This window comes from Pygoscelis adeliae, unplaced genomic scaffold, assembly GCF_000699105.1.
Source record: "Pygoscelis adeliae isolate BGI_AS28 unplaced genomic scaffold, ASM69910v1 Scaffold21, whole genome shotgun sequence".
NCBI lineage: Eukaryota > Metazoa > Chordata > Aves > Sphenisciformes > Spheniscidae > Pygoscelis > Pygoscelis adeliae.
In genome coordinates, this window is record NW_008824243.1 from 957,964 (window position 1) to 971,936 (window position 13,973).

General features: G+C 36.1%; 1 protein-coding gene across 3 annotated transcripts in view; it reads right to left on the bottom strand.

Annotated features, from left to right (window-relative positions):
- Nucleotides 1–1,187: 1,187 nt before the first annotated feature.
- PCM1 (pericentriolar material 1) overlaps nt 1,188–13,973 on the bottom strand; it is a 41,673-nt gene continuing 28,887 nt past the window's right edge. For 2 of the 3 annotated variants that reach the window (XM_009335122.1, XM_009335121.1), the window contains 13 exons: nt 13,828–13,948; nt 13,372–13,509; nt 12,998–13,131; nt 11,769–11,903; nt 11,029–11,226; nt 8,651–8,710; nt 6,689–6,827; nt 5,839–5,987; nt 4,803–4,878; nt 3,543–3,793; nt 3,232–3,324; nt 2,995–3,118; nt 1,188–1,757 (listed from right to left, as the gene is read on the bottom strand). In XM_009335122.1, coding sequence (XP_009333397.1) covers nt 1,732–1,757; nt 2,995–3,118; nt 3,232–3,324; nt 3,543–3,793; nt 4,803–4,878; nt 5,839–5,987; nt 6,689–6,827; nt 8,651–8,710; nt 11,029–11,226; nt 11,769–11,903; nt 12,998–13,131; nt 13,372–13,509; nt 13,828–13,948 — 1,644 coding nt within the window. In that variant the 3' untranslated portion in view covers nt 1,188–1,731. The remainder of the gene's footprint in view (nt 1,758–2,994; nt 3,119–3,231; nt 3,325–3,542; nt 3,794–4,802; nt 4,879–5,838; nt 5,988–6,688; nt 6,828–8,650; nt 8,711–11,028; nt 11,227–11,768; nt 11,904–12,997; nt 13,132–13,371; nt 13,510–13,827; nt 13,949–13,973) is intronic. The other variant, XM_009335123.1, reaches the window with a different exon arrangement.

Consider the following 13,973-nt stretch of genomic DNA (forward strand, 5'->3'; position numbering starts at 1 on the left):
AGGCTGCCCAGGGAAGTGGTTGAGTCACCATCCCTGGAAGTATTTAAAAGGCGGGTAGATGAGGCGCTTAGGGACATGGTTTAGTGGGCATGGTGGTGTTGGGTTGACGGTTGGACTCGATGATCTTGGAGGTCTCCTCCACCCACCATAGTGATTCTATATGCACAAATCTTGTTCCACTTAATGAAAATGCCCTCTTTAAGGTCCACTGAATGATTCTTGTGTCAAGTTAGTGATTAAAAAGCTTTCATTTGTTTTATTTTCACAGGTTTGCCTTTGTCACAACGTATTTCCTCCGTCCTCAAAATTTGTGAAGTTTTTCCTGCATACAGTATTACCATGAGTTTAAAGCCTGCATAGTAACTAATCTGTCTTCAAACCTTTTAATATACTTTTGCTTTTACAATCATACCTCTCATCTCCGATGTGCCATTTCAAAATTCACTCATAAAACCTGGAGAGACTCAAAACAAACCAAAAGGAAAAAAAAAAAAGAAATCACAGTAGAATCACACTCATTTTATTCAAACTTCAGACATATTTAGGCTTCACTGTCACTAGACTGTCTCCCACAGCATATAGCCGTATTATTATACTAACCCCAAACGGAAGACAACCCTGAATTTAAGATGACCATTGCTTTTTAACTACTTTGAGAAAAGCTTTGTCTTTAAAGTAAGCAGGACCTCCATAATGCAGCAGATATGCTGAATAAGCTATTTCAAGCTCAATTTTATGACTTACTGTTACCAGCAACTCAGATCTGAGAAAGTAATGAAAAACAGACCAGTGGTTGGAGTTTTCTGATCTACTTTTCTACAGTCCTAATTCCACCTTTGCCATGAGACTTCATTAGATGCTGACTTTAATGGTTTGTTTTTTTTTTAAACATTAACTTTAATTTCCTAAATTTCTTCTTTTCTACAGGAAAACTCTTCACAAAATCAAATACTTTAGGAACAGATTCTACAGGCTTTCAATTGCAGCAATTTTAAGTGTTACATGTGAAAGGATACTAAAATTTTCAGACAGGTTTATCACTTTGCAGGTTGAAAGTACGAAACAGAAAATGCAGAAAAATACAGATTGGTTCTGTAGTTAACTGCCGAACTAGAGTATTTATTTCACCTCAGGTAAATGTGGTGATAGAAGTGAATTCCACAGGCCATGAACTTTTTTTTTTTTTACAGACCAGCTATACATAGGCTATAAAGGCAACACATAGGTATGTACTGTGTCCACACCTCGTATTTATAGAAGATGGAGAAACTCAGTGGGACAAGAGTCTCTTGTTCCAGGTAAGTTAGCAGTGTTTCTCTGAAGAGGAGTAACAAACTGCTACAAGCATGCCAACACTAAAGTCAGTTTACTTCCAACAACAAACTCTGCATACCATTTTGTAAGCCAGAGGAAAATTTTTCAAAAGACAAATTTACAGACAAGTCCAAACTTTATTTAAAACTACAATTTTAAAATTACTAAACAAGTCACAATAAAAAATAAAAAAAGATTAAGACAGAAAAAGAACAGTGCAGCAAAACTGAATAGAAGAGGATTCAGTTCCAGCTGTTCAAACTGCCACAGGCAGAAGTTAGCATACCTATCCTAAAAGGCAGTGTGCCAAAAATTTTACATTTTTATACACTTCCAGAATTCTGGGAAATTAGTGCTGATCTTCCATATGCATTTGTATATGTGGAGTTTATAAATGCAGATATCTTCAGGTTATTCTCACGCACTTTGAGCTCCAAAAGTTTCTGTAAAATAAGAATATATTCATTATTGTCGAACAGCTACAAGGCATCAAACACACCTCTTGACTACGTTTCCAGTCCTTGTAAGTATCCATTAAAGCACCTTGATGAAATATTTCATCCTCACCTTTTTTCCACAAGCATTTTGAGCCATGGCTTACTTGACCAGCTACAGCCATTCCCCATACACAGATGAAGAATGGCTTAGTTGCCAGCTACCAGTTTTGTGTCGCATGGCATGGCATTCTTAGCCACTGTTCCCACACCAGGCATATGCATCAGTATTCACCAAACTGACACGACAGAGTTCTGCTAGCATAGCTATGACAAGCAGATGGTGAGGGGCAGTGAGTGAAATGGAAGGAAAGATGCACCTTCCTTCACGCTCTATTCTGGAAAATCCTATGCTGTCACTACAGCTGCATTAAAAAAAAAAAAGTATTTTCATCAGCTTATACTGTTTGAGGAACTGGAACTAGCTACACTAGCAGAGAACTACTACCATCAGAATAACCAGTTCATGCATTTATATATGCCATTACTATACCCTCCACTGGAGAACTACAAGCCTAACAATAGAACAGAAGCCTCTAACACCATAACTTGTGTCACAATATCAACATTATATTAAAAAAAAGAAAAGTTTTTGACCTGCATTACTGTTAAGTTTTTGTAGCTGCATAAATACTGTTTCATGAAAGTGACAAATCTTTATTGCTGTCACTATCACTGCAAGTTTTTTCTACCTCATGGTGTGCTTCATATGAAAAATAATTTTCTTTTCCCTGAAGAGATATTTTACTATTCTCAAGAGTCTCTTAAGCTTTTCTATTTAGAAAAACACTGAGCAGTCTGTCAGCAAATTATATTGAGCATTATTGAATCGGATAATAGCGATTAGAGTTTACAATAATATTAAACCCAAGCTTGTGTAACAAGCAGCAAAAATACTATTCTATTCCATTTTAATAAGTTTCAAACCCATTAAGTTATAACATGCATTTTACATATGTTAATTTTTATTACTTTATTAGCCACGGAATCTAACAGAAGTATATAGGAGGGACATGAAAGGCAAAATCCCTTCATATCAATACATCATTTTCAAATGCAACAAAGGATATTCTTTCAGCACCACGATAACTGCTTACTTCAAGCAGTGATAACAAGCTATTTAAATTCTAGGCCATTCCAGAGTGTTTTCCCAATAGGTGTAGAGGATTTAGAAAATAATCTTTACCAGGTTCTTTCAAAGTTTGGGCATCTCCTACTAATTCTTGATCTTTAGCTCCACCTCCATCCAGTAATTCATCAGACAAACTGTTGGTTTGGGCCTCTGTTGCCATTTTCTTCATTAAATCTGCCTTTGTAACAGATAAAGCAAAACTCAAAAGTTCTGGATAGTTCTTATTGCTCTCTAATTAAGACATTTAGTGTGTGTGCTTCTAAACAACACCCACAAACAATAGCAAAATACCTCTGAATATACTGCAAGTTTAAGGGGCAAGTCTTCAACTTTCACGAAGTCATCTTCATCAGATTTTTGACTTACATTTCCAGAACCACCTTCCTGTTAATAAAAAGTGACATTTAAGAGAACAGTGCTACTTTGTTTTATTTTCACTCCAAAACTAGATTTTTTTACTATTATAATAAAGTACATCAAAAAACAATGCCCATATCAAATTTGCAGATGAAAACTGAACAGGACTGGAAACTAGAAATAACACTGAAATAGAAAAAAGCTTCTCATTTCTCTTGGATGTATCTTAACTGAAATATACGCACATATTCATTCACTATCACAGGTGACTCCGTATCAGGGCTGCCAGCCATGGAGCTTTCAGAACTTGCAGCAGATTTGTTTCCTACACATGCTGTATCTAGTGTTTGAGTTTCATTTACTGGTAAAGATGAGCTTGATTCTTCTGTTTTCATACTGGCTGTTATAAAGGATTCTGGGGTATTGACTGTTAAAGGTGGCGTATTCTCCATGACATTGAGGTAACAAGGCAAAATTGTAGCCACATCTTGTTCACCTAAAACCACAAAACTACATTGTAACTAGGTAGAGATAGTAAAAGATTGAAAAAATAATAATCTGGGATTTTTTACACTCACAAATTATGATCCAAAGCTACAAACGAGCAATGAAAATAAATTATAGTCTCTCAGATCAACACAAAGCTGATTGATATAAAACATCAGTTATTTGTACTCTCATACACGTAAGTATCAGCAATTATCACAAGACAGTATGTGACAAAGATTTCCGACTTGATACAGCTTTTTTTTAAAAAAAAACCCAAAACAGAACAACAACTTCCAGAACTGTATGACCTGCTGTAAAATATTCATTCTAGGTATAAGAAGATATAATACAGAACAATAAATTTCTTAACATTTTGCCACATTCTTGTGGTAACACAGGACCTACTCAAATACTGCTTTTAGTTTATGAAAAAAGACCAAGAACAAAACCAGAATTTGCAACAGAAAAACACGGGAAAAGAAGGTGGTAACAACAGTTAGATTAGAAGTAACATTCATACCACCCACTAGCGTTTCTGTCTTTTGACAGAAAATGACTTCTCAATTCATACAATACAGCATTACTCACAGAAATAAATCTTTAAAATATAAAGTGATTTCAATTGCTAGTAAGTGGTAGTAGCAGAAAAAGCAAGTATAGACAAATCTAAACATCTAAATCAAAATACTGTAACAGACAAATTAACTTTGCTACAGTTGTGTGCCAAGGGCTGCAACAATCAATTGAAATTCATGCTACTGTCAAGCATCAAAACCACATCTACCTAGGTAAGATTATTCCAGGTTTCCTCTTCAAAGGTTTGCTGTGTCTGTATCAACACAGATATATCTAGTCAACTGATATGGTTACATGAAAAAAACAGCCCAGTAAACTCTAGCAAGTTTGATCATCTTCCTCTTTATTACATATATCACAGGCACTGTCCAAGATAATTCTCACAGTATGCAAATTCACACAGAAGTGTTAATCTCTCAGTTACTGCATACCAGGCTTACCTTTACCATTAACAGATTCTTGTTCTGATGACAAAATCTCACTGCTTTTTGTCTTACTCAGTTCTTGGTTTGAAGTCTATTGGGGAAGGTGAAAACGAGTTAGAACAAATTCTACTATCAGCTTCATAGCTTATTGGCTAATTTATTCTTCCTTGCTAACCAGAAACACACTGTACACTTGCTCCATGTTTTTGTCTTTTCACTAGTTTGAAATAAAGACAGCAAGTTCTACTCTATTCCATCAGCTAGTCAACAACACTTCAAGAAACCATTAACACCGATGTGTGTGTTTTATCTGAACATTTCATTTTCTTTTCACTATAGTAGTTCCCAGGTAAACTCTTTGGTTCCACTGAAAAGATATATTGTTTTAGCCTTTAAAGTCAAATGTTCCAGTTACAACCTTGCCTAATGTTAATAGCTGTTGAGAAAACCAAAGTTTCAAAAGATTCAGAAGTCAATCTTATTTACTGAAATGTAAAGAACTGACAAGTCTCCAGAACCAGGTCACACACATCCAAATGTTTTTAAGGAAACTAACAGTGAAATGACAATACCAGCCAATAACATTTCACCGTTGTTCTAGAAAGAAAATATTATATGATAAAGAGGAAAGACAAATCAAAGACATACTAGAACACAAGAGTCAATGCCTTCTGCAAAGGAAAGCCCAATTAGAACCTGATGTCAGCAAACACAGAGGAAGAACCAGTTAACGGTTTAAAACATGATGCTTTTTTGAAAGTTTATATTTTCTACTGCAGCTTAACATTTTCTCTCTCTGATAGCAGATTTAAACATCAGTTTCATCTGTGTCCATCCGTCCATTTTGGCACCAGTTATACCAATAATAAATTCAGGTGGGGAATGCTACATTTTATATGTACTGGCTATTGCTTTCAGGTAATTTCTTGTATCGTTCTACTTCCATTAGTATGAAAACAGTGCAACAAGAAAAACTGAGGTACATACAAATATGTACTAAAAAGCTGTGCACTGGCTTAGGTTTGTTCTGCATTTACAACTTTGGTGATACCTGTTCATTTTCAGTTGTTGTTTCACTGCTGGCTTGTAGTGATGTCTGCACATCAACAGGTCCTTCCTCAAATTCTATTTCTTCATCTTCATTCTCATCTTCTCCACTGCCATAGTTAGTCAGAGCTTGGGTTTCTGCTTTTGACAAACCTGAAGGCAAATCAATGCAAAACCACCTCCATATTGGATTTAGATATTGACAGAGCCTGACAGAGTAAACGCCAGGCTGCAAAATCCAAATCCCTTTTGGGAATTTACTGCAATGATCAGTTGTAGCTCTTACTTCAAACCATTCTTTGAAATTAAGATATAGTGATGACTTAACTTTCAAAGATCCATATGCTCCACATAAGCTATATTACGAACAAACACCACTGTGTTGGTGTGAAATAGCTAAGTTATTAGACAAGCCGGTGTGAAGAATGTAAACATAAGGGAAACCAAGCCATGAGTATCCAAGCTTAAGTAGAAGCATATTAAAAAAATACCATCGTTTAAATGAAAAACTGCATAAAATTTCAGCAGCTTTCACATCATTCAGGTTAAAGGTTGAGAAACTTCAAGTTTAGCTGAGACAGGATACATAACTTAAACAATGAATCTGATTCTAACTTGTGTTTTTACAGATCTACTGATTACAAAGAGAAAAAGCTCCTCTAAATGGAATATTTAACCCTTGACACAATACTAGTAAATACAGTACTGGAAAACTTTTACCGGAAAAGACCTGACTAGAAAATCTGTGAGAAAAGGTGTTACACAGCAGTACTTCATGCAAATCCTGTTGTAAAATTAGTTGGTCAAAACTACAGTGAAAGCACTGAATAATGAGCTATATAAAAATCACTTACTTATTGCCACTGGACCACTTTCACTTTCCTCATCTTCCTCTTGATCAGACGCATCAGACCTAATACTTCCAGGAACTCCACTACCATCATACATTTCTGAGTCCTGTACTTGTTTGACAGTTTCAGTCTCATCCTTGTCCTAGGAAAACAAGGAATACTGTGCAATTTCATGTTTGTTTATCTAAAGATTAAGTTATGGTTTCTGCATCAGGAAGTCACCTTTGTTTCTCAAAAATAAAAATTTACAGACTAAAAATTAATGTTTAAGTAGTCCTTAAGGTCTTGAAATGAATACTGCAAAGCTACTCCTGAAACACAGCATCAGAACCTACTAGGCGAGATCATGCACTGTTCAGACATTGCTATCAAGGACATTGTAACTGAGTATTTCTTTATCTGAAAAGGTTCACGCTGATCAGCATGCAAGCTTAAAAAAAAAAATTTCTTTAAGTTAGGTTTGTCATTACCAAGAGGAAGACAGACACACCCGGATTATTACCTTCTAGCGACTTCCCTGCTTCTCCTAAATGATCTCTAGCAAAAATTAAGAATATTCCTAACTGCAGCTTCTCATTTCTTCAGCAATAGCTACTCAGCGGTTTCTCTGCTGAATGTTTTGCTAAATACCTTGAGTGAGAAGATTCTGCTCAGACTATGTGAACCCCAAGTAAAACCCTGAGTTTGGGTCCAAATCTTGAAAGGACTCTTCTACGCTACAGCAACGATAACAAGTGACATACAGCTTACCACTTTTACTTCCAAAGCAGTGTGACAGAAGCTCTAAGCCCTAGAAGAAAGCACTGACTCTATGCCCACGCATATGCCTATGCCCATTTAGGAAAGCACTCAACATTCTACTTAGTCCATTACCTGTATCTTTCCCTTGGTTGGTAAAAGCTGAACATTCCACAGCAGAAAATACAAAACTTCATATACAACCCCCCTCCTCAAACACAATGATTTTAGTGGTTTTCAAAACCAACTTAAAGAGAAAAGGGAGAAGTTTTCGGCACTAACATTTAATACTCAAGACTTTGACTCTGAGGACCTCAAATACCACATGCCCCAACTCAGAACATCTGCCTTCTCCTTAAGATGAAAAGTAAAACAACTTATTCCATACCATTAAAAAAGCAAATGTTAATTGCCAAAAATAGTTAAGCACCATCTCTATTTACTGTCCTTGTTATTTAATTCTTCAACAAATAACTACATTCTCAATGCTCTGAGCTGAGAATACAGGCAACAGCCCCAGACCAAATCCCACAATTAACACCTTCAGAAGAGGTCTTTTCTTTTTTCTTTAAAATACAGAAAATGAATACTAAAAGGAAAAGCAAGATCCCACCCCGAAGCTGCTCAGCAAGTATCACAAATTATTCCATTTCAGTTGCGTAGCATTCAACATAAACTTTGTTCTTTTTAGATGTCCAAATTGTCAGTCCTAAAGCAAAGGTCATTTTACGTAAAGGTCACCAACAATCAACAAAAACAGCCAAACCACCAAAAGCATCTTTAATACGATCTTTGTTGATCTGAATGCACTTCTTGAAAGGTAACAAGATGATGTTTTTTAAGAAATCAAACAGTCTTTATGCTGGTAACGGCTCTGCAGTAGAAACAGGAACAAAAACAAGAGCAACCAAGGAACTGATATCCAAGTCATGTTTACTGAGTGCATGTAATAACAAAGAGTTATTGATGAAGGCAGATTTTTGGTAGTCATTTCCCAGACCGTCAGCTCAAATTGAAAAAGGGAAATTATAATTTACGTTGTTACTTTGATAGAGTAAATCACTGAAAATAACAGAAAGAAGCTAAAACCCATGACGTTTAATAAATTTATAAACATTAGGAAATGGGCTGCTTATAGATACTGGATTTATATGACAGAAAACAGTAAGACTAAGTGATCTGTGAAATTAACTGAGGAATAAAGACAGTTGAGAAGCATAAACATACTTTGTCCTCATCGACATCTTCAGCAGATGAACAAACATCCACCTGGAGACCTTTTTTTGCCTAGAAGAAACACAAACTGTCTTCAATTCTAAACTGAAATAACTTTGAAATACTGAACCAAACTAGGGCTTCATGAAAGCCTGGTTGAAATGCCAATCTTACCAAGAATTGCTATCTCAAAACGGCAGTAAGCCACAGAGACTTCTATACTACGAGAGATGTTTACACAGATGTCTTCAAAATTTTAGAGTTGCAAAACATTACAAGAAACTGTGCCAACCCTTTTTATTTAAACAATTATGTTTACATGGGCTAATTCTCCAGTCTGTGGTTGAATCATATTTAACATACAGAATTAGATATACCAGCTCTGATCAAGACAGAGAGCTGTGTTTTTCAGCGTGGAATCTAAAATCAGTTAGCTTACTGGACTCAAGACAGCCACAAAATCGAGCAAGATCAGACGTGCCTGCATCACGATCCCAGATCTGAAAGCTGTGAGAAGACCATATAGAGATAATTGTGCGGCTCTGTACAAAGTAACCAGGACCTACCAGTTCTGGCTCATCTGATCTGCTGCCACAGCAACAAGGCAACTATTGACTTTAACCCTAATTCTGTCTTCCAGGAGAGGAGAAGAAGTGCCAGATCTAATTTGGCTCCATGCATTCTCATAGCAGTGTATGAACCAATCCTTTATGTAACAAAGGCCCAATAAGCAACTTCGGATAAAATAGGAAGCCATGTCCAAATCCTTCTGGATTCAGTATTTCTTAGGCCTCTTTACAAGGCACTCCGCAGTCTCTCTGACACTAGCCATATCACTGGGGTATCTAAGTTGAACTATCTTGAAATGTAGCTGATAATATGCTTAAAACTACTTATAGGACTTTATAGTTTGACAGACTCACAAAATATCTTCCATTGACATTTTAAAATAAGAATGACTTAAGGGTTTGCTTTGGTATTTGTGTTGCTAAAAGAAAGCAAGCTGAAAGGACACTGAAGTCATAACTATACTATACAAGAAGAAATATTGAAGTAGATACTTGACTGATTTAAATACATGAACATGATCTGTTTTAGTGTTTGTTTTGTAAACAGTTCATATAACTAAAAAAAAAAGCTATGTTCCTAAGAACTGCAATACTAAAATTAAAAACGGTGATGCAACCAACGTCTTTAATAACGTAAATGGTGCAAAAACCAAACAAAACTTGTTTTGTTAGAGCAGAATAGGTACTACAATCTCATATATGAACTTTTCAGAGGTATTTTACACTCCCAAGTCTAGAAAGTAATACTTTCTACATAGGCCAACAAGTCAACTATTTGATGACTTCATAGCACTTATTCAAGTTAAGCAAAGATGGTGCCCAACTAAGCTACTGCAAGGAAAGCTGTAGGCATAACTGGAAAGATGATGAACTGGGACCCCCATATGTCAAAATATTTAGCTGGGATAGAGTTAAATTTCTTCATAGTAGCTGGTATAGGGCTACATTTTGGACTTGTGCTGAAAAGAGTGTTGATAATACAGGGATGGTTTTGGTATTGCTGAGCAGTGCTTACACAGAGTCAAGGCCTTTTCTGCTCCTCACACCACCCCACCAGCGAGCAGGCTGGGGGGTGCACAAGAAGCTGGGAGGGGGCACAGCCAGGACAGCTGACCCCAACTGACCAAAGGGATGTTCCACACCATGCGACGTCATGCTCAGCATATAAAGCTGGGGGAAGAAGGAGGGGGGGGACATTGGGAGTGGTGGCATTTGTCTTCCCAAGTAACCATTATGCATGATGGAGCCCTGCTTTCCTGGAGATGGCTGAACACCTGCCTGCCCATGGGAAGCAGTGAATGAATTCCTTGCTTTGCTTTGCTTGCACACACAGCTTTTGCTTTACCTATTAAACTACCTTTATCTCAACCCATGAGTTTTCTCACTTTCACCCTTCCAGTTCTCTCCCCCATCCCACCAGGGGCAGAGTGAGCGAGTGGCTGTGTGGTGCTTAGGTGCTGGCTGGGGTTAAACCACTACAACTACTCAATGACCCCAGATGTTAATACTATTTCAACACTTGACTATTCCTTCCTATGAGCACATATAACCATTGAAACACATTTCCTCTGAATTACCAACAAAAAAGGCTCCACAATTAGGTATCTGTAACAGACACTCATCTATAATACAGGACATCTCCCTCACTGAGAAAAACTAGTTCATGCTTCTACACAAGCACTAGTGTTACTACACAGCACTAATACGTAAAAACCCCCATATATACAATGTATGAACTAAGGTAATCAAAGTAGTTTAGGAAATGCAGATATTTAGGAAACTCAGAAAAGCTACATTTTTCAAAAATATAATAAAACAAACCTCTTTAGCATAAGACTGTATCACTTCAGTAGTTTCTGTTTTTCTTTTACATCTCTGCTTTACAGAAATACTGTTGTTGTCCAAGTCTTGCATGAGTTTAAAAAAGGCCAATTCATTAAATAACACTTCAGAGATCTCCACAAGAAGATCCTCCCCACAATCTTTTAATTTTCTACCAGCAAATTTCGCCAGTGAATCCTGTGAAGAGAAATAATTCTTCAGTTTTTGAAACAGGCTTTCAAACTTCAGAGACTATTTGTCATAGTCCTAATAACTCAAAATTAGTTAGGTATATAACAACTTGTACTTTTTAAAAAATATGGTTTAGTGTCTTGAACAGATTTTAAGTAGACTCTCCAGTCACATAACACACAACTTAAAGTTACTGATTTAACTCTATGCTCGTAGAAAAAAAAAAGAATAAAGAAAAGAGCAGCCTATTGATTTTCAGGAATTTACACAAAATGTCCACGAAGAGCATCACCAGAGCTCTCCTTGAAGACAGCCACAGGCAGGAGATACACCTCTCATTATCTGGCAGTGATGGAAACTAAGTTCTGTGCATGGTAAAGCTTTGATTTTAGGAAACAAGGTAATACCTCATTGCTGTATCAAAGCTGAAGGAGAACAGCGGCTATGGTATTGAAGTTGTAAAATATAACTTCAGGGAAGCTGGTTTATCTGTTGCTCATTATCCAAGTTGCAATAGTGTTGCAAAACAACACTGAAAAACTACTAACCTGAAGTATACTGCCAAGCTGCTTATGAAAGAACTTCACAAATTCTTTACTTTCATCATTTTGTTGTGTAAGAGTCAAGACCATACGTCTTACTGATGTCAGTAATTGAGAGGAGCATACTTCATCCATGTGTTCCTAAACAAGTATCACAGAATGAGCTTAGTTACCACTTCAAAAAAAGAAAAAAAATTAGCCATCAACTCAAATACTGAAATTCATTTATTAAAAAAAAAATCACCTGTCCACTGAAGGAACAGCACTCCATGAGCAGGTCCTAACCCATCTCGCAAAACAAACTGGAACACAGTCATAGCAGATACTGTACCTCATTAATGACTGATTGGCCATGACACACAAAGCTTTATCTCACTTCTCCAATGCATTAGTACATGCTATCTTTTAATGCGTGGACAAACTAAGAATCTCCACATATTGTGGTTTTGTAGTCAAGTGTATTAAAGTGTATGCTAAGATATCTACTGTTGTAAGCTTCCTTAAAATTGCAAATAAAACAGAAGTGTTCAGGCACTGAGACTGTGGCGTGTCAACAATATACACAGTTTTTAAAACTACTATCAACCAAGTACCTTATTAAACATGTATATTGGGCATACTATAAAAGGGAACAGGGAGAAGACTTAAGCATCTTACAACTCAATCTTCTCTGCTCTTTAAACTTGCAAAGAATGAACTGTGACTATTTCTCCTTCTTTAAAGTAGCACACATTTCTCCCCTGTATTCACAGAAGTTTACAAGCTCTCAACAACTTTAAAGATACTTGTAAACAGGAGAAAATAATGCTAAAAATCAACAACTCTGAGCTATTCAAAAATATCTCAAGTTACATTGTATGTAACAGTTTTAATCAAAGTCATCTCAGTTCTCTTTGCTGAAAGGCAGCAAATATTTCAGAAGTACATTCTCAAACATTTCTATTTGATTTGGTCAGCTCCAAACAAAGAAATCTCTATTCTTCTTGCTGTCAAGTCCACCAGCCCTATGCAGTCTAGAAACCTTACCATTTCTTTCTATTAAAAACTCCACAGAATCTTTCTGTTGGAGTATTTAATTCTTACTTCAACCTTAGCAAGGTCTGCAACTTCACACATATTTATTGGCAGCTGTTGCTAAAATGCAAGTCACCCATTTTAAATAATATTCTTCAATGCAATTATGCCAGTCCTTTTCCTATTCTCCTAATTCACACATTATTGAAAAGAGTTCTTACCTTCAGAAAAGGAATGACCTCTTTCATAATTGCTTTAATCTGCCGGTCAAGCTGCTGAGTATCTATACGAGGACATGGAACAGCTGAAACTTCATTTGACTGCGGCACAGGAAGACATTCACTAGTACTTGGACCTCATTAAAAAAAAATAAACATTTAAGTCATTCAACATTACTATTAAAGAAATACCATTTTCAAAACCATATATTTTCCTTTTTAAAAATAAATCATATTTACTTAAGTACGTAAAGATCCTTTCAACTCTGCTAAGTTTTCAATGTAAATGAAGAAGAAAAGTCAGCCAATTAGATGAGTCTTGATAGTTAGAATAATTATTTTCTAAAACTAAGCAAAATATGTATATATGTGCATACCTTCTAATTTAGCAGCAGAAGCACCCTGAAAATTACTAGAGCAGCCCTCAGAGTCAAGGGTACTTTCAGCTTCAATTTTCATACGCTCATATTCCCTCATCCTAGCCAAAGCTTGATCTAAGTGAATCACTGTGTTGCCTATATTTAGAATAAAAACACTTTTTAATCTAAATAAAAAGTTTTCAATTGATAGACAAGTAAACAATGATAAAAATGAATTCAAAGCCACAAGTTTTGAAATCTACATATAGCTGTAGTTGAGTTATAATATTTTATTACACACTTTAATCAATTCAAAGTGTTTCACAAGTGGCTAATTTCTCTAAATGTTGTTTTACAAAATGTGATTACAGACTAAAAATCAAAGAATAATATACTATTTAAGCATAGACAATTGCAGGCATTTTAGGAGGGAGGGAGTAACACTTACAACATTGTAAATCACATCATTCTTACCAAGGTCATCAGTGGCAAAGGGTTCAAAGTTTGAAGATGTAGACATAGTACTCCCATTGTCTGCATCATTTTGTTCACAATCTTGACATGCTTCTGTAGAAAAATTCTTGCCAAAAGTTTCCTAAAAAACACCAAACAACTGAAGA